This window comes from Porites lutea, chromosome 5, assembly GCF_958299795.1.
Source record: "Porites lutea chromosome 5, jaPorLute2.1, whole genome shotgun sequence".
In the NCBI taxonomy this organism is placed as follows: domain Eukaryota; kingdom Metazoa; phylum Cnidaria; class Anthozoa; order Scleractinia; family Poritidae; genus Porites; species Porites lutea.
In genome coordinates this window covers 12152723-12179017 of record NC_133205.1, presented here as the reverse complement: position 1 = coordinate 12179017, position 26295 = coordinate 12152723, and the positions used below count along the sequence as shown (strand labels likewise).

General features: G+C 40.0%; 1 protein-coding gene across 5 annotated transcripts in view; it reads right to left on the bottom strand.

The window, feature by feature from the left end:
• The window catches only part of LOC140937654 (CCR4-NOT transcription complex subunit 10-like), a 118622-nt gene that overhangs the window by 56628 nt on the left and 35699 nt on the right, over positions 1-26295 (bottom strand). For 4 of the 5 annotated variants that reach the window (XM_073387211.1, XM_073387213.1, XM_073387214.1 and 1 more), the window contains exons 3-4: positions 14218-14362; positions 605-694 (exon numbers count right to left, since the gene is read on the bottom strand). In XM_073387211.1, coding sequence (XP_073243312.1) covers positions 605-694; positions 14218-14362 — 235 coding nt within the window. The remainder of the gene's footprint in view (positions 1-604; positions 695-14217; positions 14363-26295) is intronic. The other variant, XM_073387215.1, reaches the window with a different exon arrangement.

Here is a 26295-nt window from a genome sequence, read left to right as displayed (position 1 = left end):
GCAACAGTGTTATAGCTTATCTGATTTCTGCCATCATTGGTCTGGGTAAAGGTGCCTTAATGTGAAAACGGACGATCTCACACCTCTGGTCCCCTTGCATTTCAGCCACTGGCAGCAAGAGAGTGAAAACTGACACCAACACCCAATTGCCAGTGAAAAAGAATCTTTTAGTCCCAGAACGTTTCAAATGTACATTGTAAATACCATATAATATAGGGCTCTTTAAGGATAATTTACCACTCTGGTTGGGGAAATTTGTCACACTGCTTGTGGTACAGTTCACAGTAATGAGGTTACGAGTCTAATGTGGACATAAATTTGAGATGGACCACCGCACCATGAATTTTGAATCTTACTCTTTACAAACAGTGTGGGTTCTAAAATATTTTTCAATATTGCAGCTCACGCATGTTTGTAATATGTTAATGACCTTATGCTTGTGGAAAACACACCTATGATTTAAACAAACATTAACACTCCTTTGTCTTTCATTCAGTAAAGACGTACTATACAGCTAAATTCCTTACAAACTAAACCAGTACACGTTCATCTATTTCAAAATAATGGCCTTATTTAGATGGGGCTGTTAAATTTGGTTACTTACATGGAAGTAAATAATGGATTCATTGTACAGAAGATAAGCTGTATCTATGTCATCAATATCTTCACCAGTTTGAGAACTTTCTTTCTCAGCCTAAAAACACAAAAGTTACATCAGAGATGACTCATTTTGAGGCACAAAAAAGAAAACTGTATCTGGGGAAGAATGAGGCTGGGGGTACAGAGACATTTTGAGACCTCCATTCCCTGTCCCCCCTATTTATGAACCCATCGTGGATAAGATGGGTATAATGTATTGTTGCATAACAAGAGTTCATTGTTAAGAAACAATATAGTTACAGGAAGAGGATGGTGGAAAGAAGTCGAGTGGCTGTGCGGGGGTGCAGTGCTTCTCAGGGAATGTGACCAGCCCAGTATATCCATCTATCTCTGCTTAGGGCCTTGTAAACTATTTCTGTCACCCGCTTTTAAGACTGTTAAAAAAATAGTCTGTAAGACTTTACACAACTGTATTGCACTGTATTGTACCAGGAAACCCTGTGCCCTTGGGCATTCTGTGTTATTGACTTTAACATGTTTTTTCTTGGCCTTTTCAGCACCATTTTAAAAAACATCATATGTGCATCAAGCATGCACCGCTTGCTTTTGATTTTGTGCTACGCACTTGCACCTTGGTATTCTAAGGAAATAAACAACTTGAAAAAACATCGCCGGAGATTGGAAGAAAAGCCGTGGCAAAGGACCTAATGGATCTAATGGATCGCCAGTTGTTTATTGATCAGTGCTGTGCCGTCAACAACTTAATTTGTTCTCCCAAGAAATGTTATTATTACGCTTCACTTATCAATGATAATCAGTCGGTCTATAAACTTCTTTTAAAGGCAATCGACAATCTATTACATAGAGAGTGTGATACACCATATACTCCATGCAACTCGCCTTCGGAGCACGCAAATACCTTTGTTGAACTCTTTTCTGATCAGATAACTAAAATACGGGTCGACCTAGATGCTGCAGCTCCTATCCACCCAGTTCCCAAAATCAGCCGGGTCTGCTCTTATGCATTTGATGAGTTTATTATAGTAACCGTCAATGAAGTCCGCAAATGTGTTATGAAATTATCTTCTAAATCATGTGATCTTGACCCTCTTCCTAGCTATGTCACAAGAAATACTCTGGGCACACTGCTACCATTTATCTCCAAGATTATTAATACTTCACTGCAATCTGGGCAAATGCCCTCCCAATTAAAATCCCTCTCCTTAAGAAGCCTTCCCTGGATCATACACAGTTTTCAAACTATTGCTCCGGTTTCAAACCTAAATTTCAGCAAAGAAGTTGATAAGTCGTTTGCTAACCACCTGATCTCCTATACTAACAAAAACAATCTGAACGAGACATTTCAGTCAGCCTACAAACAGTATCACAGCACAGAAACGGCTCTCATTCGCGTGCATAACGACATCCTCACAGCCATTGATAATCGTAGAACAGTAATTTTATTACTTCTGGACCTCTCTGCTATCTTCAATACAGTTGATCACGATATTCTCCTTTCTCGCCTACAAGAGCGCTTTGGAGTTACTGGAAAGCCGTTATTGTGGTTTCAATCTTATCTGTCAAATCGGATGCAGTATGTAGTATGTGTCTGTTGATGGTGGGACTTCTTTGAACAACAACAACGACAACAAAAACAACTTTTATTGACCCGTTACACATAAGAAAGATGAAATTTACATGGAATAATAGGCCTCTCACTTGTGGCTCTGCTTTAAAAAGACTCGTGCGACAACCGGTCTCCAATGTAATAGGGCTAGCCACTTAGCTGAGTATCAAAGCACTGACGGAAACTTTCTCAAGTAGTGTCTTTCTGGGCATCTGACCATCAACATTCAGTAAAGGTCTTCATTTTGTAGTTTGACCTGGGGTAAACTACAAAACGAAGACCCCGTCCTTTTTTGTCTCTTGGCACCTAACAAAGCGTTTTAGCAAAGGTCTTCCTTCTGTAGTTCGACCAAGGGTAAACCACAGAACAAAGACCCCAACCTTTTCATGTCTCTCGGCGTCTAACAAACCGTCTCCTTGGTGTTGATGGACTTAAAATTAATTAAATCTTGCGTCCTCAGTCTTCGTTTTGTAGACACCCTATAGAAACCAACACCTCCTGCATTTGAGAGGCTTGGCTGTGAAATAAAGTCATAGCCTGGAATATTAACATTTGTTATGATATCCTTATCAACGTTAAACTTAATTTGTGAAAGCCCCATCAATGAGAAAGGAGACTGCAATTCAGATAGCATATGAACAAGAAGCTAATGATTACCCTGCAAGCTTCTAACATTGCAATTTAAAGCAGGAAATGACTTCAAGTGTGATGCGAGGTCACTTGTATCATCATTGGAATGGAAGTCATGTGTAGTATAATAGTTAAAGTTCTGATCAGAAGGCATATTACAATCAGTATCAATATTTGTGAGGTGAAGAATAGCAGAAACAAGGGAAACTATTTTTAAAGAAAGTTATTGATGGAAGAGCACCAGAATACCTAAGTACAAGATTGGACTCACTTCGGTTTGAGCACGAGTATTCTACAGGAACAAAAATATTATACCGTTTACTGAAGCCCAGAACCAAAGCAGTGAAGAGAACATTTTTCTATTCCTCCATAAAAGAATTAAATGCTCTTAACTTAAAACCAACCACGTCCTTTAGCTTGATGAAGACTACACTGACTAATTAGCCGCCTCAAACTATACAGTGGACAATTTTAAAGTTAAAAAGTTATTCTGATTTTTAAAATTGCTGTTTTCTTTTTTGCAAATTGATTCCCGTTTTACCAATTCTTTCACATTCGTTTTTAACATCTCTCAATTTTTTAAATCTCTAGAATTTTTCAGCTCTTTTATTATAATCACTATTTGCACATAGGCCGACTTGAAGTTGACGGATCGAAGTCTACACTAGTACTGATAGCTGAGAAACGTAATCGATATACTTAACAAAAAAGACGTACGCAAAACCTGGCTGCAATAGCAGCCAAGGGCTGGTCCTACACAGTGGATTAAATTAAGCACTGTAAAAGGCTTGTGTAAAAAAGATAAATTGATAATATCTATGGCTTAATAAGTTCCGGCGATAAAACTAATTTAAACACCACGTTTCAAACTCAACAATAGGGAGCTTACGAATTGACGACTTTCGCATGACGATGCCGTTAGACTGCGTGAAAGGCTTACTACGCATGCTTATCTGGGCACTTGCCGGCGTCGCGCCAAAGTCGATGCCGTTGTTGACAGCGATTCGCCGGCGTCCTAGAAAAAGCAGGACGTGAGACTAATTTTCAAAGTTTTCCCTTCGTACTTCAGCGGAAGTTGCACTAATCTGCACTAAGTTGCACCAGTCTGCACCAATCTGCACCAAGTTGCACCAAACTGCGTCAAGTTGCCTCAAACTGAATCAAGTTGTACCAAGTTATAGCAATCTGCACCAAGTTGCACCACGTTACACAAAACTGCACCAAGTCGCATCAAACTGCACCAATCTGCACCAAGTTGCACTAACCTCCACTAAGTTGCACCAATCTGCACCAAGTTGCCTCAAAGTGAATCAAGTTGCACCAAGTTGTAGCAATCTGCACCAAGTTGCACCAATCTGTACCAAGCTGCACTAATCTGCACTAAGTTGCACCAAACTACACCAAGCTGCACCAATTCTGCATGTTTCAAAATTAACGGAACGTGCACTCCTCGATCAAACGCATGCGCATTTCACATCACATGGTTTATACCCTCCATTCCAGTCAGCGTGCTGTACGTGTCATAGCACTGAGACTGCACTTTTAAAAGTACAAAATGACATCCTAATGAACTTGGATTCTCAACGTGTTACCCTTCTTGTGTTACTGGATTTGAGTGCCGCGTTTGACACAGTTGACCATGGAGTGTCATTGAATCACCTCAGTACGAGATTTGGAGTTAGGCGATTGGCATTGCAGTGGTTTACATCCCACCTTCTCAACAGATCGCACCGCGTCTTTCGACCAAAATTTATCGGAGAAGTTCAATTTGCAATGCGGCGTCCCTCAAGGATCATGCCTAGGTCCATTGCTGTTCACCATCTATGTGAGTAAGCTTTTTGAGGTTATTAAGAACTATCTACCACAATCGCAGGAATACGCAGACGATACTCAGCTGTATCTATCATTCAATGCTGACTCGGCATGTTCGCAAAATGATGCAATTGAGGCACTGTGGAACAGTCTGCCTGCAAGTGTCAGAGACATCGATAACTTTTTGGTTTTTAAACGAACAATAAAGACCTACTTATTTAAGAAGGCTTTTACCTGTTACAGTTAGATTAATAAATTTTAGATAATAAATTTTACTTATTCTTAAGTATACTTTGTTGTAATTGTTACAGGTAGTTATAGTTGTAAGGCGCATTTGATGATAATCAGACGTTAATTAGCACCTAATAAGAAATAAATAATAATTATTATAAAACTGCACCAATATGCACCAAGTTGCACTAATCTGCACTAAGTTGCACCAATCTGCACCAAACTACACCAAGTTGCACCAAACTGTGCCAAGTTGCCACAAACTGAACCAAGTTGAACCAAGTTGTAGCAATCTGCACCAAATCTGTGAAAGGTTAGAACCCAGGAGTCATTTCAAAAGTAGTTTGAGTTTGATCACCCGGAACCCAGGAGTCATTTCAAAAGTAGGCTGAGTTTGACCGTCCGGGTGAACGTAGTCCTGAATAGGACTGTTGTTGTTGACAGTGATTGACGTTTTGACAACCCGTGCGGTAGTCATCTTCAGAGTCAAAGTGAGTTGTATCACGTCAGTTGATGGTATTATACTCTGGTTATTGATCTGATTGGTCAATTACGTCGCGATGTCATTGGTCGTCTGTCAGTTAAGCCGTGATGTTGGCTATGAAGACTCGTAATCAGTAATTTGTGTGTTTCGATCCGTCTATTGTCACAGTTAAACAGTCGTCTATTGTTAGTCAAATTGTCAGTTATCCAGTCGTTCTCTCGTGGTTAGTTTTGCTTGATCTCGTCAATAAGTCGTTTGTACGGTGCTGGTAACTGTTGGCTACGATTCAGTGACGTTTGTTCTAAGTTAGTAAACCAGTTTTCTAAAGTAAGACATTGATGGTAGTCTGTAGAATACGTTATACATGTCGCATAGTCCCAGTCAATTTGATGTTTCGTCTTTAAATGGTGCTCAGCAATGTGATTGTTGACGTCACCATTCCTCGTCGCTCGTTTGTGTTCGGTCAGTCGCGTGCTTAGGTTTCTGCCGGTTTCACCAATGTAAGAAGACTGGCAGTCACAGCATTTGATCTTGTATACTGCTCCCTGTTTGTCCTCCGGTTTGTCCTTGTCCTTGACATTATTAAGCAGTCGCCGTAAAGTGGTTGTCGGTTTGTGTGCAACACGTATATTGTAAGGTTGTAATACACATGCAATAGTTTCAGAGGTGCCTCTGATGTACGGTATAGTCGCTGTCGTAACAGGGCCAGAGTTGGTCTTAGTGTTGGAATCAGTGTTACTGTGAGTGTTCTGTCTAACAAAGTCCGTGTTGTAATTGTTCTTACTAAAAACGTTGTTAAGATAATCAGTCTCTTCTCGTAGGCTGTCAGGTGAGTCGCAAACTACAATGTAGTTGCGCTCGTCTCATCAGAGTCCGGATAGTAGAGCCTTGTGAGAGGTCGGGTTGTACGAAGACTGGTCTAGTAACCAGTCGATATGTGTCGGTTTTCTGTAAATAGTCGTTTTTAGTTTGTTGTTGTCGCGAGTGACCAAGCAGTCTAGAAAAGGTATCTTACCATCTTCTTCGATCTCCTTGGTGAACTGTAAGTCCTCGTTCTGTCTATTAAGGTTTTCGTGAAAATCGTCGATTCCGTCTTTGTGCACAGCGGTGAATGCGTCGTCAACGTAACGTAACCAAAGAGGTACAGTTCGCGTGTAAGTAGCTAGGGCTTGTTCCTCGATGTTTTAATTGACCAATCAGATCAATAACCAGAGTATAATACCATCAACTGACGTGATACAACTCACTTTGACTCTGAAGATGACTACCGCACAGGTTGTCGAAACGTCAGTCACTGTTAACAACAACAGTCCTATTCAGGACTACATTCAACTAGACAATCAAACTTTTGTAATCTGCACCAAGTTGCACCAAATTACACCAAACTGCACCAAGCTGCACCAAGCTGCCTCAAACTGAACCAAGTTGCACCAGTCTGCACCAAAGTGCACTAATTTGCACTAAGTTGCACCAATCTGCACCTAGTTGCACCAAACTGCGCAAGTTGCTTCAAACTGAACCAAGTTGTAGCAATCTGCACCAAGTTGCACCAAACTGCACCATTCAGCACCAAGTTGCACCAGTGTGCACCAAGTCGTATTAAACTGCACCAGGTTGCCTCAAAATGAACCAAGTTGCACCAAACTGCACCAATCTACACCAAGTTGCACCGAACTGCACCAAGCTGCACTAATCTGCACTAAGTTGCACCAATCTGCACCAAACTGCACCACGTTGCACCAAACTGCATCAATCTGCACCAAGTTGCCTCAGACTGAACCAAGGTTCACCAATCCGCACCAAGTTGCACCAAAGTTCACCAAGTTGCACCCACCAATCTGCACCAGGGTGCCTCAAACCAAACCAAGTTGCACCAAGTTACACCAATCTGCACTAAGCTGCACCAATATGCAGGAAGTTGCACCAATCTGCACCAAGTTGCACGAAACTGCATCAATCTGTACCAAGTTGCCTCAGACTGAACCAAGCTTCACCAATCAGCACCAAAGTTCACCAAGTTGCACCCACCAATCTGCACCAAGTTGCCTCAAACTGAACCAAGTTACACCAATCTGCATGAAGTTGCACGAATCTGCACCAAGTTTCAGCAACCTGCACCAAGTCGTATTAAATTGCACCAATCTTAACCAAGTTGCCTCAAATCGAACCAAGTTGCACCAAGTTGCACCAATCTGCACCATCTTGCACCAAACTGCACCAATCTGCGTCAAACTGCACCAAGTTGCACGAAGTTACACCAATCTGCACCAAACTGCATCAATCTGCACCAACTTGCTTCAAACTGAACCAACTTTCCCCAACCTGCATCAAGTTACACCAAACTTCACCAAGTTGCACCAATCTGCACCAGGTTACACCAATCTGCACCAAGTTGCCTCAAACTGAACCAAGTTGGAACAAGTTGCACTAATCTGCACCAAGTTGCACCAGGCTGCACCAAGTTTCACCAATCTGGATTAAGTTGCACTAATCTGTACTAAGTTGCACCAAGTTGCACCAATCTGCACCAAGTTTTACTAAACTGTATCAATCTGCACCAAGTTACACCAAACTGCACCAAGTTGCACCAAACTGCACCAAGTAGCCTCAAACTGAACCAAGTTGCACCAATATGCACCAAGCTGCACCAAGTTACACCACACTGCACCAAGTTTCCTCAAACTGAACCAAGTTGCACCAAGTTGTACCAATCTGCACCAAGTTACACCAAACTGCACCAAGTTGACTCAAACTGAACCAAGTTGCACCAATCTGCACCAAGTTGCACTAATCTGCACCAAGTTGCCTCAAACTGATTTAAGTTGGACCAAGTTGCACTAATCTGCACTAAGTTGCACCAATCTGCAAACTGCACCAAGTTACACTAATCTGCACTAGGTTGCACCAAGTTGCAGCAATCTGCAGTAATCTGCACCAATCTGCACCAACTACCTCAATCTGCACCAACTTGCTTCAAACTGAACCAAGTTGCACAAATCTGCACCAAGTTACACCAAACTTTACCAAGTTGCACCAAGTTACATCAAACTGCACCAAGTTGCACCAAGTGGCCTCGAACTGAACCAAGTTGGAACAAGTTGCACCAATCTGCACCAAGTTTCACCAATCTGGACTAAGTTGCACGAATCTGCACCAAGTAGCACCAATCTCCACCAAGTTGCACCAATCTGTATTCTAAGATTACATAATCTTATTCCGACATTTGCTAAATTGCATATTGTTAAATTTGCTGTGTCACCTCATCTTACATACCATCAGACTGTCTGGTATTTTGTCGTTCTTTTGATGCCAGGAAACTATAACAAATTCAAGAACGAGCACTACGTGCTGTGAACTGTGACAACAAATCGATGTAGGAAGAACTCTTGCATAGAGCAAAACTACCTACACTCTATACGTAGCGACTGCAAGCTATTGCAATTATAATGTACAAAGTCAAAAATGACCTGGCACCTCCCTACATTGTGGACTTATTTTTTGTTACCAATTCTTAGTACCATCTTAGAAGTCATGATTTAGTCCTTCTTAGATTTCTGACCGTTGCTTATGGCAAACATAGCCTGACCTACCTAGGTCCCATCATTTGGTCCATACTCGATATATCTATTTGATCATCTGTCATTAGACACTTTCAAAAAGCGTAGTAAACTGGTTAATTTCTCAAGCCTGCTGGACAGTCATTTCCAATACTGTCGACATGACATAAGTGGAAAAATACTTTTCACAACTTGTAAGAGCAGACAAATTGTCGTGACTCGACAAGTTATCTCGACCCGACAAACAGAGTTGTTGAATGGAAAATGTATCTCATTAGTTCACTAAAGCAAAGATCCGACATGAACCACTTGAAGGTATAAGCGTGCTACACAGCGTATACATAGTTCTTTAAGCAAAGATCCGACATAAGTCGCGCAAAGGAACAAGTACCCTACACATTGTGTACGTCTTGTTCTTTTCTACACTCGTAGGACTCGACTACCATTACACAGGGCCCCTTTCTAACATCACAAGCAACAAAATTTGTAAGTCCCCTTAATGACATGCATTTGTCCACTCAACAGTTTACTCTGTCGGGTAGATGAGCACTTTTCTCCACTCGTACTACTTGTACCGTTACGTGGGTAATCTTTAAGAGGACGGGCAGCTTGCAAACCAAACTGAACGCTGGGTTGTCGGAACAGCAACAAGAAGATTTATTCCAAAAATAAACGTAGTTTCCATGAAGTAAAACTCTACAACAGCACGTAACTCGTTAAACTTACACAGCCTCCGCCAACTTCAATTAACTTGATAAACTTACACGGCCTCTGCCAACTTGAGTAAACATTGCTTTCGTCATACTTGACTAAACATGACTAACGTCAAACTCTCTTCGCTTGCGAAAACTAGTTAAAACTTGGACTCGCCTACTTATATACTTTCACAATAACATTCTAGAACTTTCCAAATAGTCTAATTATAGAAAGATTACAAAATATACTGCTTTAGAAAATGCTTACACAAGATCCTAAAATAAACAAACTATGAACTCTCGCGAAGCTTCTAGAAAGTCACGCTAGTCATGCAATACAATTTTTCGTAACACGCACGACTTGACTACCATTACACAAGGTCTCTTCCTAACAGGATTTTTTAACTAGCCTATTATGTATCATTTTACTGTACTCAAATGGTCTCAAATATGCATGTCACAAGTAGTATAATTTTTTGAAAGTCCTTGGAAAAATTAGATATCCCTTCGGTAAAAATAACAATGTTATTTGTAATATGGTCAAAAATTATACGAATCAAGCTTCATACATTTTTACACGATACTAACTGCAAACAACTGTACCCAACTGTACCCAAAAAAACTGACAATTTGGCGACCAACGAATCTTGTACATAAGCTCTGTAGCTGAAGCAAGTGAGGTTACAAAATTACTGATTTTGCCAAACTTAGGTGACCTGTAACACAAACGATAAAATGAGCCTTTCTCCAATCCAGGACATCCACACAGATAGATTCAACTGAGTCTGGTTCTAGTTGACATCGTCAGGTAGATCTTCCCGTACAAAAGCGATTAAACTGCCAAGTGCTCCGAGACTGTGTCATCAAGATTTGTCTCAGCAGTGAAAAGAATATCAAAGAAGTTTTTGTTAGTCTCGCTTGCGTAAGCAGCAAGACCCATAATCTGCATGGCATTTTTTTTCTTTGTACTTAGTAAACAAAACGATGGTTGATGCAAGTTTTGCATCAAGTTAATAGTCTTACATGTACACCCAAAAATAGCAATCATCTTCGATCACAGTAGATTAGGCCTGGAAAACAAATTCTTCCCAAACAAAATAACCCTGTCACCCACCTACACCACCTTTATTTTACAAGGTTGATTCACAGTCTCTCCAACCACGGCGTTGGAGAGACTATGGATAATTGGACAGCCCCGAAATATAATTTTATGCAACACACGATAGTCGTCAGTGGTAGCCAAAAATTTACACGTTGCATTCCTCTGTCAAAAAAGGAAGGCCAAAATAAGAAATCAGACCGGATTTTTTGTGTTCAACAAGTTTACTTTTAATACAAGCAAATCTTTGTGACAAATCTGGTGGCGTGTAAACCAGCCTTTTAAATATACTTTTTATACATCACGTCTAAGGTAAACAGTACTATGAGGTGCTGGTTTTTTTTATCATACAGACCCCGGACACAATTTTTTTTTGCCCTATTTAAAACTATAATTCTGCAGTTTTTCACAATTTTGCAAGACAAATTGCATTCATTCAATCAGTCCAGGATGATCGAAGCGTGCTCTTCCTTTGCACATTAACAAATGATAGAACTGATCACATTATAAAACGTTTTCATGAAGAGAATTCAGCATAATGCAGCGAGTGTTCAGTCAGAAAAATATCTTCCTATGCCATATGTAGGGTAATAAGTATGTAGTGAAAACGACAAAAAAATTCCTAAAATCACCTATACGGCCAGCCTGACGTGTTCTCACTTTTGACAAGCACAAGAACACGTTTGTGGAATGTAACGCCCAATACACGACATTCGGCTCCAGAAAACAGCCTGCAAATGCTGGTACTGAACGTAAACAATTCACATAAAATGCCTCTGTGGCACTTCAACAGTCCATATTGACGCATGAGCATACAAAATGTCCTCCTGTTATATCCATCTTGATGGCGGGAGAAAAAACATTATTTCACCTCACGTAAGACTTCACAAATTGGTACATTTTATGAAGTCTTACATGACATAAGTACTTTTCAAAACAAACCGTTGAGCCTGCGCAGTACGGACTGGAAGGCACCTTTAAGCAAGCCCTCCCTTTTCAGGTATCATCCACCCTCAAGCACCCTCCTCGCGTTGATCGGCGCTAGCGCTTTTGCTTTTAACAAATACTCCCATAAACCGTACATTTTCTGAAAGCGTAATAGTTTCAGATTATTGCTTATTTCTTTTCAAAAATCAAAATATTAACGCGATTTAGAAATGAGAAGCTTTTTGTGAAAGTGGGTGTCACTGTAAATTTAAGTCCAGTCCAGCAAAAATTAACGGAAGAAGCCAATTAAGAACGCATTCGCTTCTTGACACATTTGACTAAAAAAACGTGTCTCAGATTTTGTCAAGTGCGTTTGTTCTGTTGTTACAAGCAGGTGTAGTTAGGGATAGCAAATCATTAGCACTACCTGTGAAAAAAATACTCTAACTCGAAAACGAAAAAGAAATCAAAATTCGCAGACACGGTTTTTTAGAAAAACTATGCGACAGTAAGTTGGCCAAATTTTAGCCAAATTGGTTCACGGGTTGCCAACTTGGAGTTTAAAACATACCCTCAACTTGCCCTGATTTTCATTTCGAGAAAACAATGGAAAAAGATTTTAGGCGGCGTATTACCCGTGACGAGATTATAACAGATTATAACACCAAAGTTGTCAATGTTGATGCATACCAAAGAAGGGACTACAATAGTGACAGCAGGAAAAGTTGAAAACGACACCCGACAATAGATGAACAAAAGGCTCAAAGGCTCCGCTCTGTTCGATCCTTTCTGTTGTCGAGAAAGCTTCATTAGTTATTTGCAACGGGCAGTTTTCATTTTCGCACCGGACAAGCCAAGTTGAGCCAAGCCAACTTTTGCTCGATACATTTTTTAAAAGTTCGACACTTCCCTGGAAAAATCGACAACAAACCGCTTCCTGGAGTCTTTCTTGAAGCTTCTTTCCCTCTACAATAGACTTTCAAAACAGTACTTCGTCAGATTTTTATATGGCGCAGGACCTCTCGTGACTTCGTCTCTCGCTTGGCTTCTTCACGGCCTAAAAAGTTCGCTCCGCTCGCTAACGAACTCGTGAAACTCGATTCCGCAGTAGTTTCAATGGGTTTTTCAGGAGCTTTGTCATATTTTAGCCATTTTTGTTGATTGTAGTAGGAGCCCTTGTCGCTCTCTGCTAATTTCGAAACCCACTCTTTGGCGGCAAAACGATTTGTCGTCTTCTTTCGTCTTGGAGTCGAGGACGAAGACGGACAAGCTCTTGTTTCTTCTTTGGAGGCATTCACCTTCAAACTCCAGGGAAAAACAGTGAGCACTATACTTGTAAACCACGATTTCCGTCAAATTGCGTGATTAGCTTGGTTCAACATCGGCACCCGTATCGAGTATGACAGGACTTGTCAACGATCAATTAAAATAATTAGCATAGAAAACAATTTTGCACATATAAGTCTGCACAGAAAAAACTTTTTTCCTGGAACAATTTTTTTAAAAGAAAACTCTTGATGAGCTCTATTTAATCGTCTAAAAATTGCAAATTTAGAAAAATGATGATTTTTTACCCTGGATGATACCTTCAAGGGAAGAAAGTTTATAAGCCCCTCCCCTCTATTAAGCCCCTCTCCCCTCCAATGATTATTCTTCACTAATAAATGATAGACTGTATTAATCAATCACGACTGTAAAACTTCATTTGGTCTGATCCAGGATGGTATATTTACCAACTGGAAGTTCGGATTCGATTCTGATGCTTGGCTACATGACCTCCAACCTTCTTGTACTTGAGCTTTTCCACTTTGTATTCTAGTTCTTTATGTAGAACTGATACCATCGTCTTTTCTCTATTAAGCCCCCCTCAAATGGGCCTGAAATGAATAAGCACCCCTGGGGCTTAATAGAGGATTTACAATAACTGTCTTGAATTCTCCGAACACCTCTGGTGTTTATACCAGGCTGTACAAACATGAAAACGTTTTCTATGATTGCTTAAATATTAGTGCCTAAGAGGGGTGAAAAAAATGCATGCAATAGTAGCCTATTCCTGCTGATCGTTCTCTTTACGCTTAGGGCCTGTTAACATGGATGTGGGATCCGCGGTTGGTGTTATGAAACCAAGATGGCCTCCTGAACCAGTAGGTGCTTGATCCTGATGAAAACTTCATTTGGACTACAGTGGGATGGTCTATTCATGAAATTTCAGATTTGAGTCTTGGCTGCATGATCTCCAACTTCTTGTACTTGAGCATTTCCACTTCTTATTCTAGTTCTTTATGGAGAACTGATACCACTACATTCACTAAGTAAAATAAGCCTCCCCTCTCAAATAAGCCCCTTCCCATCTCATATAACCATGATATAATAAATAATTGTTATTCAATAAATATTGTTCTTTCCAAAAAGTTAGGTTTAATGTTAAGACTACAGATAGAGGGTACTAGAGTGCACGTACATGTAAACTATTTACCAGTAATACAAAGTCCCTTAACATCATTTTCACATAAATTAAACACAGAAGCCAGATACAAAGCTGTTTAAGAACTCACTTGTTTTCGTATCTTAAGTAAACTCCTGCCACATTCCTCAGGTCCAGTGCAGTGTGAATGGTAGAATTGTGCCACTGTTTTGTTATGCTGAACCTTTGGGTCATTCTTTCTCAGTTCCAAGAGCTTGCTTAGGGATGATAAACACCTTATAAAGGTAAACAAAATGTAAGACAAAATATTTTGGGCCAGTAATTCAAATAGTGACAGTTTAACCTGTACATATCTTGACAAGTCTAAAATTAGCCACCCCTAATGTCTAAACAATTATGACATTAGGGCAGTCAGTGCAGACTACCGATAAATTAGATTAATAGAATAACCCACTCAAAATTATTGATATTTTGATATCCACTGATTATCTGGCCTCTTTTGCTAGTGCTGGAGCACAGATTACATAAAACAAAAGGCAAAAATGAACCGAGAACCATGTAAATCCTATCAAGACTTTATTATTGGTTTTTTGGTTACACCAGTACATGCCCAAAGATGCAACTGTTATAAACAAAACCCTGAGTTAGACTTCATTTAAAGACAGGCCCTTCAGCTTTTTCAGAGGGTGCCAATCCTGCCTTAGCTTTGGGTATTCATGTTTGAAGGATTAGCAATAACATTGATTTTGCTGCTGGTACATTGACTAAAAGTGTGGAACGTTTTAATGTCTGCCATTCAACATGTTTTGTAAACAACAAAAAAGTGTAGGAAGGGCACAAACCAATGCTTGTCACTTGCATGGTCTCTGACCTGAGGCAGTGAAACAAAGTTTACAAGACGCTACGGAGCTAGCGTACACTTCGGCGTCGTGGTTGTGGAACTAATTAATTGTAAATGCAGAGGAATAGTAAGAAATTAAATATGGCCAGAGTAAGGTGTGAAATTATGGGATTTGTCAGGATATTCTGAAAAGAGCAACATCCAAGAGGCCTACTTGCCAAAAACTAGCATTTCAGGACAAATTGTCTCCGCGATATTAGCCCAGTTATGCTCTGATGACTCCATACAAATCCTTCTAAAAAACAATTCTCTATTTTTCTTAGTCACATCAAGCTTCAAAAACAGCATAGCAGTCTCATGTACTGATTAAAGATATGTAAGGCATGGGTAAGGAGTCAATTACGTTGAGCATGGAATTGACTAAAACTCAAAGTCACGAGTTCGAATGTTTGGAGGATAATTATTCACTGACTATCAGCACGCAGGGATGTCGGATTAACACAAGGAAGTTTAACACCAAAGGAACATAGCCTTTACAGAGCTTTAAAACACAGCATCCGCCAACACAAACTTGACTTGAACTTTGAGTAAAACTAAACAGCCTCTACCAATAATAACAAACTCTCACTTGAACTTCAGATATCTTACGGCTTCCGCGATCTTGTAAACACAGAACCTGAAAATCGACCTTCGTCACACTTGACTAAACACAGCAGTCCAGCTCGTGGGAAAAAACTTAGTTCGGCAAAAGAACTCGCTTGGAACTTGTATATCGTTTGACATAAGGTTCTAGAAAATACTAAACAGGCGAATAGTAGTAGCATTTCGACATATTTTATGATTTCAGTAACTGATGCTAATCTGCTGACTCATGCTGAAATATAAACATGCCCTAATTAATCATCCATGGGTAATCCAAAAACGTAGAGAACGTTCGAGAAAGTCAGGCAACGCATGAAAGCAATTTCACTACGTAAGACTCAACAAAGACAAAATGTCTTTGTGCAGCGTTTTGTAACTTTAAATTCATCATAAAACAGTTTGAAAGGAGGGCTCACTCGTGAAATGTTTTTCAACACTCGAAGAGAAATTTCGTGTCTCTGCGCGGCCACGAAATATCCTCTATTTATTCCTCGAGTAATTAAAGACTAAACTCGAAGTGATATCAAGATATCACGAGGTAGTCCGATCTCATTTCGTGAAATAGTTGAAAGAAGCCGAAAAGTCATGAACTTGCACGCCCAATCATGTCCCGAAACTAGTGCATCATTTCATAACTATTTTTCGTATCCCAAACTACCTTGGGTCGCAGTAGCACAATCGGCTAATCCCTCAACTTAGAGTCTCCTCTGATCTGACGGGTCGCACAGGTGAGTCGGTTCAAACCCCGGGAAGGCCAAAATAGTAATTCTTTCTTTCTCGAAAAAGTTAAAGAATAAGTCAAAGAAATCGAAGTGATCTCGAAATATCTCGAACTAATTCGGCTCTCACTTCGTCAAATAGCCGAATAGAGCCGAAAACCTACAGACATTGCTTGCCCAATCTTGTCAAAAAATTGCAACTTTGATACATTCCTGAGCGTCGCGAATCCTTTACTTCGCGCTCCGCCGAAGTAAAAACTTTAACCAATGGATGGATCCACAAGTTGGATGAGCTTTCTTATGGCTCAGTAATTCCAAGTGGGCACATGCCCCCCTGGCATTTGTCATTTGTTGGGGTGGGGGGTGTAGTCTGTGAATGCATACAAATACCCCATGCTGGGGCTATAAAAAAGTGTGCAAATGCCCCACCATGGGACAACACAAGCTGCAAATGCCACAGTTTTTCCTTTAAACTCTTCAAACAATGTCATGATTATTTTTACTTCCATGTGCAAACTGATCACTGGAGGAAAGCAATTTGTTAGACAGATGCCTAGGGTGGCGTAGTAGGGTGGCGGTTTCAAAACACTATCAAAAACAAAAACAACAACAACAACAACAACAACAAACCCTTATTAATACACAAATAACATTACAAAAGTATTGCCTGCAGCTAGCAAGGCTATTCGAGCCGGGACAATGCGTGCAAAATATAAGAAATAAAAACAAAGGCTATTAACAAGGAAAGTTTACAGTTAGTTACAAATAAATGAAATAAAAATCTTAACATGGATGAGGACTAGATAACAGACTAAAGGAAAAAAGAATTAAAGAAACAAACTGTAAAAGTAGAAACTAATAAGCAAGAGTTAATTTTTCAACATTTTTGGCTAATTATACCTTTTTAGTTAAGGTGGGCGTATCAATATAGTCATCTTCTGAATTCAAAATATCAAAAAGTAATTTGCGGAGTGTTTTTTTTAACTTATTCTTGGGGAGTTGTCAGATGTTAGAGGGTATCTCATTCCACAACTTAGCCCCAAAGCGAGAGAAAGACAATTTATATAATTCTAGATCGGAACTGTTAACACAAAAATTTCCTGAAGCTGATGCTCTTGTATTGTAGTAGTGGCAGCTACTTGTTTTTGAAATAGATTTAAAATTCCAGAAGGTACCATATTGTTATGGACATCATGCATAAGATTTGATATAATCTGAGAATAAAACATGAGTAAAACATGGGCGTCATTGAAGAGACGTATTGCGTGATCACGTCTATCCAAGAGGTTTATTATCTGAAGAGCTCTTTTTTGTAGCAATAGAATTTTATGGAGATGTGTCTGCTGCTTGGCCCCAAGTAGCAAGTCCATATGTAATATACGGATAAATAAGTGATTGATAAATTTTTAGAAGAATTTGCCGGGGTACAAAATGACGCAATTTCGCAAGTAAGCCAACTGTTTTGCTGATTTTTAAAGAGACAGCGTCAATATGATGTTTCCAGGTATGGTTTTTATCAATCAAAATGGCAAGATATTTAATATATTCCTTGGATTCAAGAGTAGCATACTCATTTTTCTCGTTGTCAAATAAACATATTTTAGGTTTATAATTACGCTTTTTTTGTTTAGGATGAAAGATTACAAAGTTGGATTTACTAATGTTAAGAGTTAGCTTATTAAATGTTAACCAGTTTTACAGTTTGCACAATTCAGTATTGACTACTGTTTCAATAACTTTCAAATTTTCTTCAGCAAAAAGTATATTGGTATCATCAGCAAAAAGATAGAATTTAAGTTTAGTAGAGCACTGGTGGATATCATTAACATAAAGCAAAAAGAGAAGAGGACCTAAAACGGAACCTTGAGGAACTCCAAAGCTGATTGAGGCTTTATTTGATATGTGGTCAGCAATTTGAGTAGGTAATCAAGCAACAATGATCTCAATCAAAAAAATGATCCGTAACTTTAGATTGTTCACCAATATATGTATTCAATATAGATTCTTCACTTCAATTGAGACTAGAGCAGCTTTTGGGACGTATTATGAATGTGACTTTTTTTACTGTGACTTTAAATTAAACGATCTAAAGTGAGTGAATACTGTTGTGGTTTCTACATTTCCAACACTAAGTGGCACCTCTGATGGGATGGCACGCCGAGAGATGGTCCTGGATGGACTACTGAAGGGTCTAGAGGCAAACCTACAAATTTTGGAATACAGGAGAGGGAAGACATCTTGTCAAACGGAAGTGTGAACAAGAGATTTCCCGACCTTACCCTCACAGTTTTGTGATGTTTGGAAGCACTACCAAATTAGGGCTAGGACTACCGAATACGGTAATGATCATGTGCAAGTAAGCTATTACTGGATGAGACAAAAAAAGAGAGCAAGTTTTCCTTGTAGGGTTTTCATCGAGTATGGTGAGTTCTTTCGGAGAGAACAAACGAGGAAACTGTGTTATTGTGAGTTTTATGGGCTGTTTATTGATCGGCCCATTTTGCGTGCCGAGACCAGGATACGATGAAGAAATACACAACACAAGCGGGGCAGATTCAGAAGCGAAGTGATCCTTCACAGTGTCAAAACAAACATGCCTGACAGCAACAAACCGAGTGACGAAGAACAATGTCTCGTAAAAGAAATTGAAAAGGAAATTGATAAGGCCAAGTTCTTCATGGAGGGGATAGAAATAGAGATGGAAATAGTCAACACAGAAGCTGTGAAAATCATCACAAAACTGTCAGAATTTATTTCACAGACAGAAGAATTAAAAATGAAGCGAGGACTGTCACCTTGGATGGTGAGACAGTGGAGAAAAGACATTACATCAAAGTGTGCAGCATTTCTTAGCCACAACCAAACGCTTAGAAAATGTCTAGATGATAGAGAGGAAGAAATTACGCAACGAAAAGAAGATTTGAAGTGGGAGCAACAGTTGGAAGATGAGCGGCACTTGGACATGTGAAGAACAACAGGAACATGAGTGTGAGTTGTGGAAGGGAAACTTGAAGCTGAATTACTCGAGCAGAAAAGAAATTAGAAATGGAGAAAACAGCTGTTTCCAGCACCACAAAGTTACCAAAATTAAAGATAACAACATTCAAGGGTACTGCCGGCGACTGGGTAAGTTTTAAAAACATGTTCCTGATGCAAGTTGATGCGAAGTACATTTCTGATGAAGAGAAATTGAGGAACCTTGTAGAATCCGTTAGCCCAAAGATGAGAGACAGAATTGGAAATTTAAATCCTGGAACTGTTGGTTACAAGAGAGCGTGGGATTGATTAAAGAGAGAATATGGGCAAACAAAGGTCGTCATGAATGCGCACATGGAAGAAATCATCAATTTATTCCCAGTCGAGGGATCCAGTTATTTCAGGGTGCAACAATTCTAAGAGACACTGTGTAGGAACGATGCACTTCAAACCCTTGAAGAAGGCCAAAAATTACAAGCGTTTGTTATGTCTACACTTAACAAGTTACCTCAGGTAAAGCCTGACCTGGTAAGAGTGGATGAAAGTTGGGAGGAATGGTCGATGGAAGACCTGATTGATGCACTGCAGAAGTGGCTTAGGAGAAATCACGTCGAAAGCAGCAAATGTAAAAAGCATATGTTCTCAGAAAAGCAAGGAGACAAACTCAAGCCCTATTGCCTTTTCTGCCGAAAACAAGAGCACTGGAGTAAAGACTGTACCCTGGGAACAACATTAGCAGAAAGGAATAAGTTCTTTATAGATCACAATTTGTGTTTTAATTGTGGATGTTAAAACCACAGAGCACACCAGTGCCGTCGGCCTGGTTGCACGAAGTGCAAATACAAGCATCATAGAAGAATATGCGATCGACTGGAGAGGAAAAGTAGTAATCCAGATGGAGTGTCACTGACAGTCTACACCAATTACGCAGAGGAGAAAGTGCTGCCTGCAATTATTCCCATCAGTATTGAAGAACAAGTGCTTTGAGCCTACCTAGATACAGGATCTGGAAGCAACTTCTATGGGCTGTTTTATTGATCAGCTCAAACGCTATGTCCACTGAGTGACATTGCCATGGTCTGGTGACGCTAGAAAAAACAAAAATGAAAGTGGAACAGCAGTAATTGGCAAAGGATGAGCTGCTGGATGAGGTATGTACATTGGGTTGTGATATAGATAAGAGGATTTGAGAGTGTGGACACAGAGATTGAACACTTAGGAAAATGTTTGAGGGAAGCGAAAATGCAATTATTGCAGTTGACCAAGGAGAATGAGGGCACCTTAGTAGCGAAGGAAATGGAGCAACAACTTGAATTTGAGTCAGAGAAACTAGAAATGAAGCTGGAGTGCGGAGTACAAGAGGAAGTCAGATGAATTAAAAAAGGGAAAATCTGGGGATTCAGGAAACGCGCAGGTGGAGCTCCCAAACCTCTCAATAACCAAGATTGACAACTCCTTTGAAAATTGGCTGTCATTTTGGAATAAATTCACTGCTGAGATTGATTCCAAAGATTTATCCTCGATAACAAAGATCTCTTACTTAAAGGAACTTGTCAACACCCAGGTACGGGCTGATATTGAAGGTCTACCTTTCAATTCAGAGGGGTATGAAAGGGCAAAAACATTCTAAAATCTGAGCACTGAAATACTTCGGAGATAGTGAACGCCTAAGCGAGAAATATCATGGGTTTGCCACCTATCATGACTACACAAAAGAAGGACATTGATGAATTCTACAAAAAACTTCTGTTTAATGATCAAAACAAGGAGACACTCAGGAAATGTGAGAGCATTACTAGAGAAACTAAAAAGGATCAAGGGTAATTTTGTTCGGGGAGAAGAAGGGTGGAGAGATTGGTATTTTGGCCAGCTACGGTTCTGCAGGCAATAAAACGTTGGAGGGACATAAATAATTATGATTTAGAAGCGAGGGTAGATGGGAGTGAATCAAAAGGAAAGATGATCGGACGATTGGAATTCACGTCGGAGATCCTTCAACACACGCCAAGTAGGGTCTGGAACGGTATTTTCGGGATCCATGATTTGACCAAAATACGGTGCGTGACACCCAGGAAGCAGGATTCATCAAAATTTGTGCACAGGAAGCAGGATTTTTTGCCTGTCTGTCAGGAATTCAGGAAGTCGTACTAGTGGCAAATGCGAATCAAACAGGTGAGTGTTCACTGGTGTTTCCTATGAAAGCAAAGTATAGAGTTATCTTGGTAATGATTATCTAATCAATTCTGTCAAGTAATCAACAGATGAATAGTCAGAAGACCCGCTGTTTCTACCTGGTGCCAGAAAGTGTCCAGTACAAACGGTGCTAGCATACCAGTTTTAAATAACTTGGTGCTCATGTCTTTAATTGCTCAATCCGTTTTCATTTATTGCACATGTAAATCTTGAAGAAATTATTTGATCAGTTAAACTTTTGATATGACAAACAGTACAGTGATCCCAGCTCTGCTCAAAAGAATAAGACAGTGGAGATGTTATTTCCTGCGGCCACAGATGAGTCTGTTAGTACTATAATAGCCTTTTTGCTGTTAAAAAAGACATTGTTATTGAACCTTTATTTAGGCAGTGATGTTAATTTATTCTGATGTCATAATGTGTTATCGCAGACATGTCATCACCTCGATCTAGTGTTGAACGTGCGCCCTTTTTTCGCCATGTGATTGACTCGTTGTGTTCAGTTTTTTGTAGTTTCTGGGAACCTAGACTTCCGTTAAAAAGGTAAAAATTCAACAGGTTATGGGCCCAGTGCTCGTTTACGGCTTAAAAAAAAGCTTGTTTACCATGTGGAAGTTGAGTGGTCTTTCGAGATTTGTTGTCAGTGTGAACGACTGTGAAGAAACAAGGCAGAGGTGAAGACGGTTTCGATTGTACCGTTGAACGAGTCCAACTATGGAACATGGAAGATCCAGTGTCGGATGGCGTTGACCAAGGACGGGCTGTAAGGTATTTTAAGCGGGATGGAAGCTGCCCCCGCTGAGGAGGATGCCGACAAATACAGAAAATTTGTTGCTCGTCGGGACAGGGCACTTGTGATTATTGTGCTCTTGGTGGATCCTTCGTTGTCGTACTTGCTTGGTGAGCCCAAGGACCAGGGAACAGTGTGGAAAAGGTGGCAGACCAGTTTCAGAAAAAGACTTGGTCTAATAAACTGGCCCTGAGATGCAGATTAAACAATCTAAGAATCAAAGAAGGAGGTCGGTGCAGAAGCACGTGAAAGCAATGACTGAACTTTTCAATGAGTTGTCAGTTACTGGTATGCCGATGGAAGAAGAAGATAAAGTTGTTACTTTGCTGGCCAGCCTTCCTGATTCATTTAATATGCTTGTTACTGCGTTGGAAGCAAATGCAGAAGTGCCAAGTATGGAGGTTGTAGCCAAACAATTGATTCACGAAGACCGAAAGGCGAATGAGCGGGAAACTGCTTCATCCGAAAAGTTATTCCTTGGGAAGAAATCGAAGAAGAGGGGACCGCAGTGTCATGGCTGTGGTAAATTCGGCCATATTAGGGGTTACTGCAAGGAACTTGACAAGAATAAACATACCAAGGAATCCAAGCCAGAAAAACATAAGGCAAATTCGGCACAGGATAATATGGAGTCTGACAGTGACAGTCTAGGACTTGTTACTCAGGTTTCGACAACGAATGTGCGAGACAACAACGGTGAAACATGGATTGTTGATTCTGGTGCTACCTACCACATGTGTAACAACCAAGAGTTAATGTATGACTTTGTCAAGTTGGAAAAATTAGTGGAAGTTCAGCTCAGGGATCGAAAGGTCCTTAAGGCAACTGGAAGTGGAACAGTTACATTCTTCACAGTTCTGCCTGGTGGAAAGCAAGCAGCACGTTCTGAAGCTTACATTTCTTGTGTCCACTGGATTTCTCTACTTAGGCTTTTCATTTGCAGAATTTGCTAAATACTTCACTCTTCTGCTTCAAAGCATAGACCCAAACATACCGAGTTTTGTCATCAGTAAAGGTCAAAAAATACTCTGCACCTCCAGCTGATTTGGAAGTTATTCTTCCACACACATCACTATAAACTAAACCTAGGGGCTCATCAGCAGGGTTCACAAAAGTCCAGTTCAGTCTTCACATCAAAATCAAAACCAGTCACTAGGTTATCATTGGCCAGTTTGTTTAAGTTTTATGCACCCAAATGGCCATATAGCTGGTGCCAGAGCATTTCGTTTGACAAATCAGAATCAACTTTTGCTGAATTTGAGCTCTTTGTTTCTTGCTGAAAGTCCAGGTAAAACAAGCACCCTACTTTCCTTCCAATGGCAATGATGACTCCACCAGCACGAGTAATCTTGCAAGCAATATCCTCAAAGCTGACCGGGTAGCCAGCTTCAGTAGCTTTTGAGACACTGACAAAGTTGTAGCTTAACTTAGGGACAGGTGAATTCATGCCAAGCGAATTTCAGAACTTCCTAAAGATAGAAGGAGTAAGACATGAGTTAACAGTACCTAAAACACCACAGCAAAATGGGGTGGCTGAGCGCCTGAATTGAACTCTTGTTGAGTCAGCTAGAACCATGCTGATTGATGTTAAATTGCCTCAGAAATTCTGGGTAGACGCGCTAAATACCACAGTGTATCTTCACAACAGGAGTCCTACCAGGGCAGTGGATAGCGCCACACCTGAAGCCTGGACTGGGGTAAAGCCTGATGTAAAGCATCTTCGTAGTTTTGGCTGTACTGCATATGCACATATTCCCAAAGACGAGAGAAAGAAATTTGACTCAAATTCCAGAAAAAGACATTGTTATTGAACCATTTACTTATGCACTGATGTTAATTTACTCTCATGTCATAATGTGTTATGGCAGACACGTCATCACCTCCATCTAGTGTTGAACTCGCACCCTTTTTTCGCCATGTGATTGACTCCTTGTGTTCAGTTTTTTGTAGTTTCTGGAAACCTAGACTTCTGTTAAAAAGGTAAAGCCTCAACATTTGCAGGCGTTCAGATAGGAGGTGCAGTGCAAAGAATAGTGAGCAGAAAAAATATCGAGGGGGTTGGGGTTGGCGGAGAGGGGGAAGAAACCTTCCACTCTCCCTCTTCCTTTCTTCCTCCTTTCTCACTTCGTCATACTGAGGCACGAAAAGCAATTTCTCTTTTGCTATGGCCTTAAAACATGCGTAAATTAAAAAAAAAAAACAGTCAAAAGAGCCAATTTACATCTTACATTTATTGGCTTAATTTACACCAATTAGTCTATTTTAACGTATGTATTTGGGAGAAAAAAACGGATTTGAGAAAACAAAACAAAATAACGTCGGATGGAAGATTTTCGCGAAAAAAGAAGCGGGAATGCTGGATCAGGAACCCCTCTACTACACCCTGGCCAAGGGAACGGAAAACAGATGCATGTTTGAGTGTACTTCGACAAAGATGTCTGATGATCGGAGTTTGCCGAAAGATATTGAGTCAAAAGCAATTATGTTTTAATTGCACAAGCAACAACCACAGAGCAGACAGCTGTAAAAGCAGCTGCTGTCACAAGTGTCAATGGAAATACCACACATCAATTTGCAATTGCAACAGTTGGCAGTTTATGACTACACAAAACAAGGGATTGGAGCGAGTCATTTATCCTGTAGTTGTTGTAGATGTAAATAGAGTCAAGTGCAATGCACCGCTAGATACTGGGGTGGGCAGCTCATTACGCTTCATCTGCTATCTTGAATTATCTTGGAATCCAACCAATTTGAATTTAAACCTATTGAGATGATGCTTGGGTCCACTAGCAAGGTCACTGGAGTTTATAGCGTGACTGTTAGTAGTTTAAATGGGAAGTTCTGGTTGAAAACCGAAGTCAGGAAAGTTGACCATGGAACTTTGTTGTCACTTGACAACCCAAAATTTACAGAAATATATCCATCTCGAAGGAGTACATATGGATGGTGAAGACATGAAGGCTAAACTTCCCATCCACATTGTACTTGAGGCAAGCAACTATGCAAAAATCAAGACTGAAAACAAACCAAAAATTGGACGTCATTGGGAGACTGTAGCAGAATTAACACAATTTGGATGGACAATTATGTCACCAGTAAAACAAGTAGACATTTCTAACATGTTTCTAGCGCAAACAGCTGCGACACACTATGAGGAACTACACACAAGACAAGACAAGACAAGACAAGAGTTTTATCAATACCATCACAGGAAAAAGACAATACCACTTATGTAAGGTACAAGCCACCTAGAAAATAGCTAAAAAGTTCATCTGGCTAGGAGACATTACAGATGAATTAAGAATATTAAAGAGATTGTTTCACGGAGGCACAAGTAGAAAGATGCGTAGCACAATCACCCCTCCATTTAGCCAGATATCATACCCAGAGGACTTTAAGTCCAACTAACTCGAGAAGTATTCAACGCATTTTTCTGAAATTTTTTAGTTAAAGAAAGAAAACACCACCAATTCTAACTGATATAAAATACCAACATTCACAAGCAAGACTAAAACGGGAAAAAATAATAAATTTAATGAATACCCCAAAATGTGGTTGTAACGCGTTACAGAAATAGCGCTGCAAATACCGGCAAAAGTTTAGAAAATGTGTTTTTTCTCGCAACGTACAGTAGCTACGGTTAAATAATTCCGTCTCACAATACACCCAACTAAAACAAATTGACAACTCAAGTTTCAAAGAATAATTTTTATTTCACGCAGTAAAAATGAAACCAAAAGTGATTGAAGAACTAGCTGTTGCTGTGTGTAACGCTTGCAAATTTGTCCGCGGCACCAAAAAATAAAGTTCACATTCAAGGTTGACAATGAAATAAACACTACAAACCGACAACAGCACTGTGTTGGGCAATGTTGAAAGGAGCTAGACACAAAAGTTCAGCGTAATAATTAGAATAGAATTCGCTCGGGAGTAGAAAGTACAATTCGGAAACACTTTTTGTAACGAACAAAATAACTTCAAACTGCCTCTGGGTAGGACAGATAAACAGGACAAATTTCTTGAACCAGTACAATGAACGGTACTCAC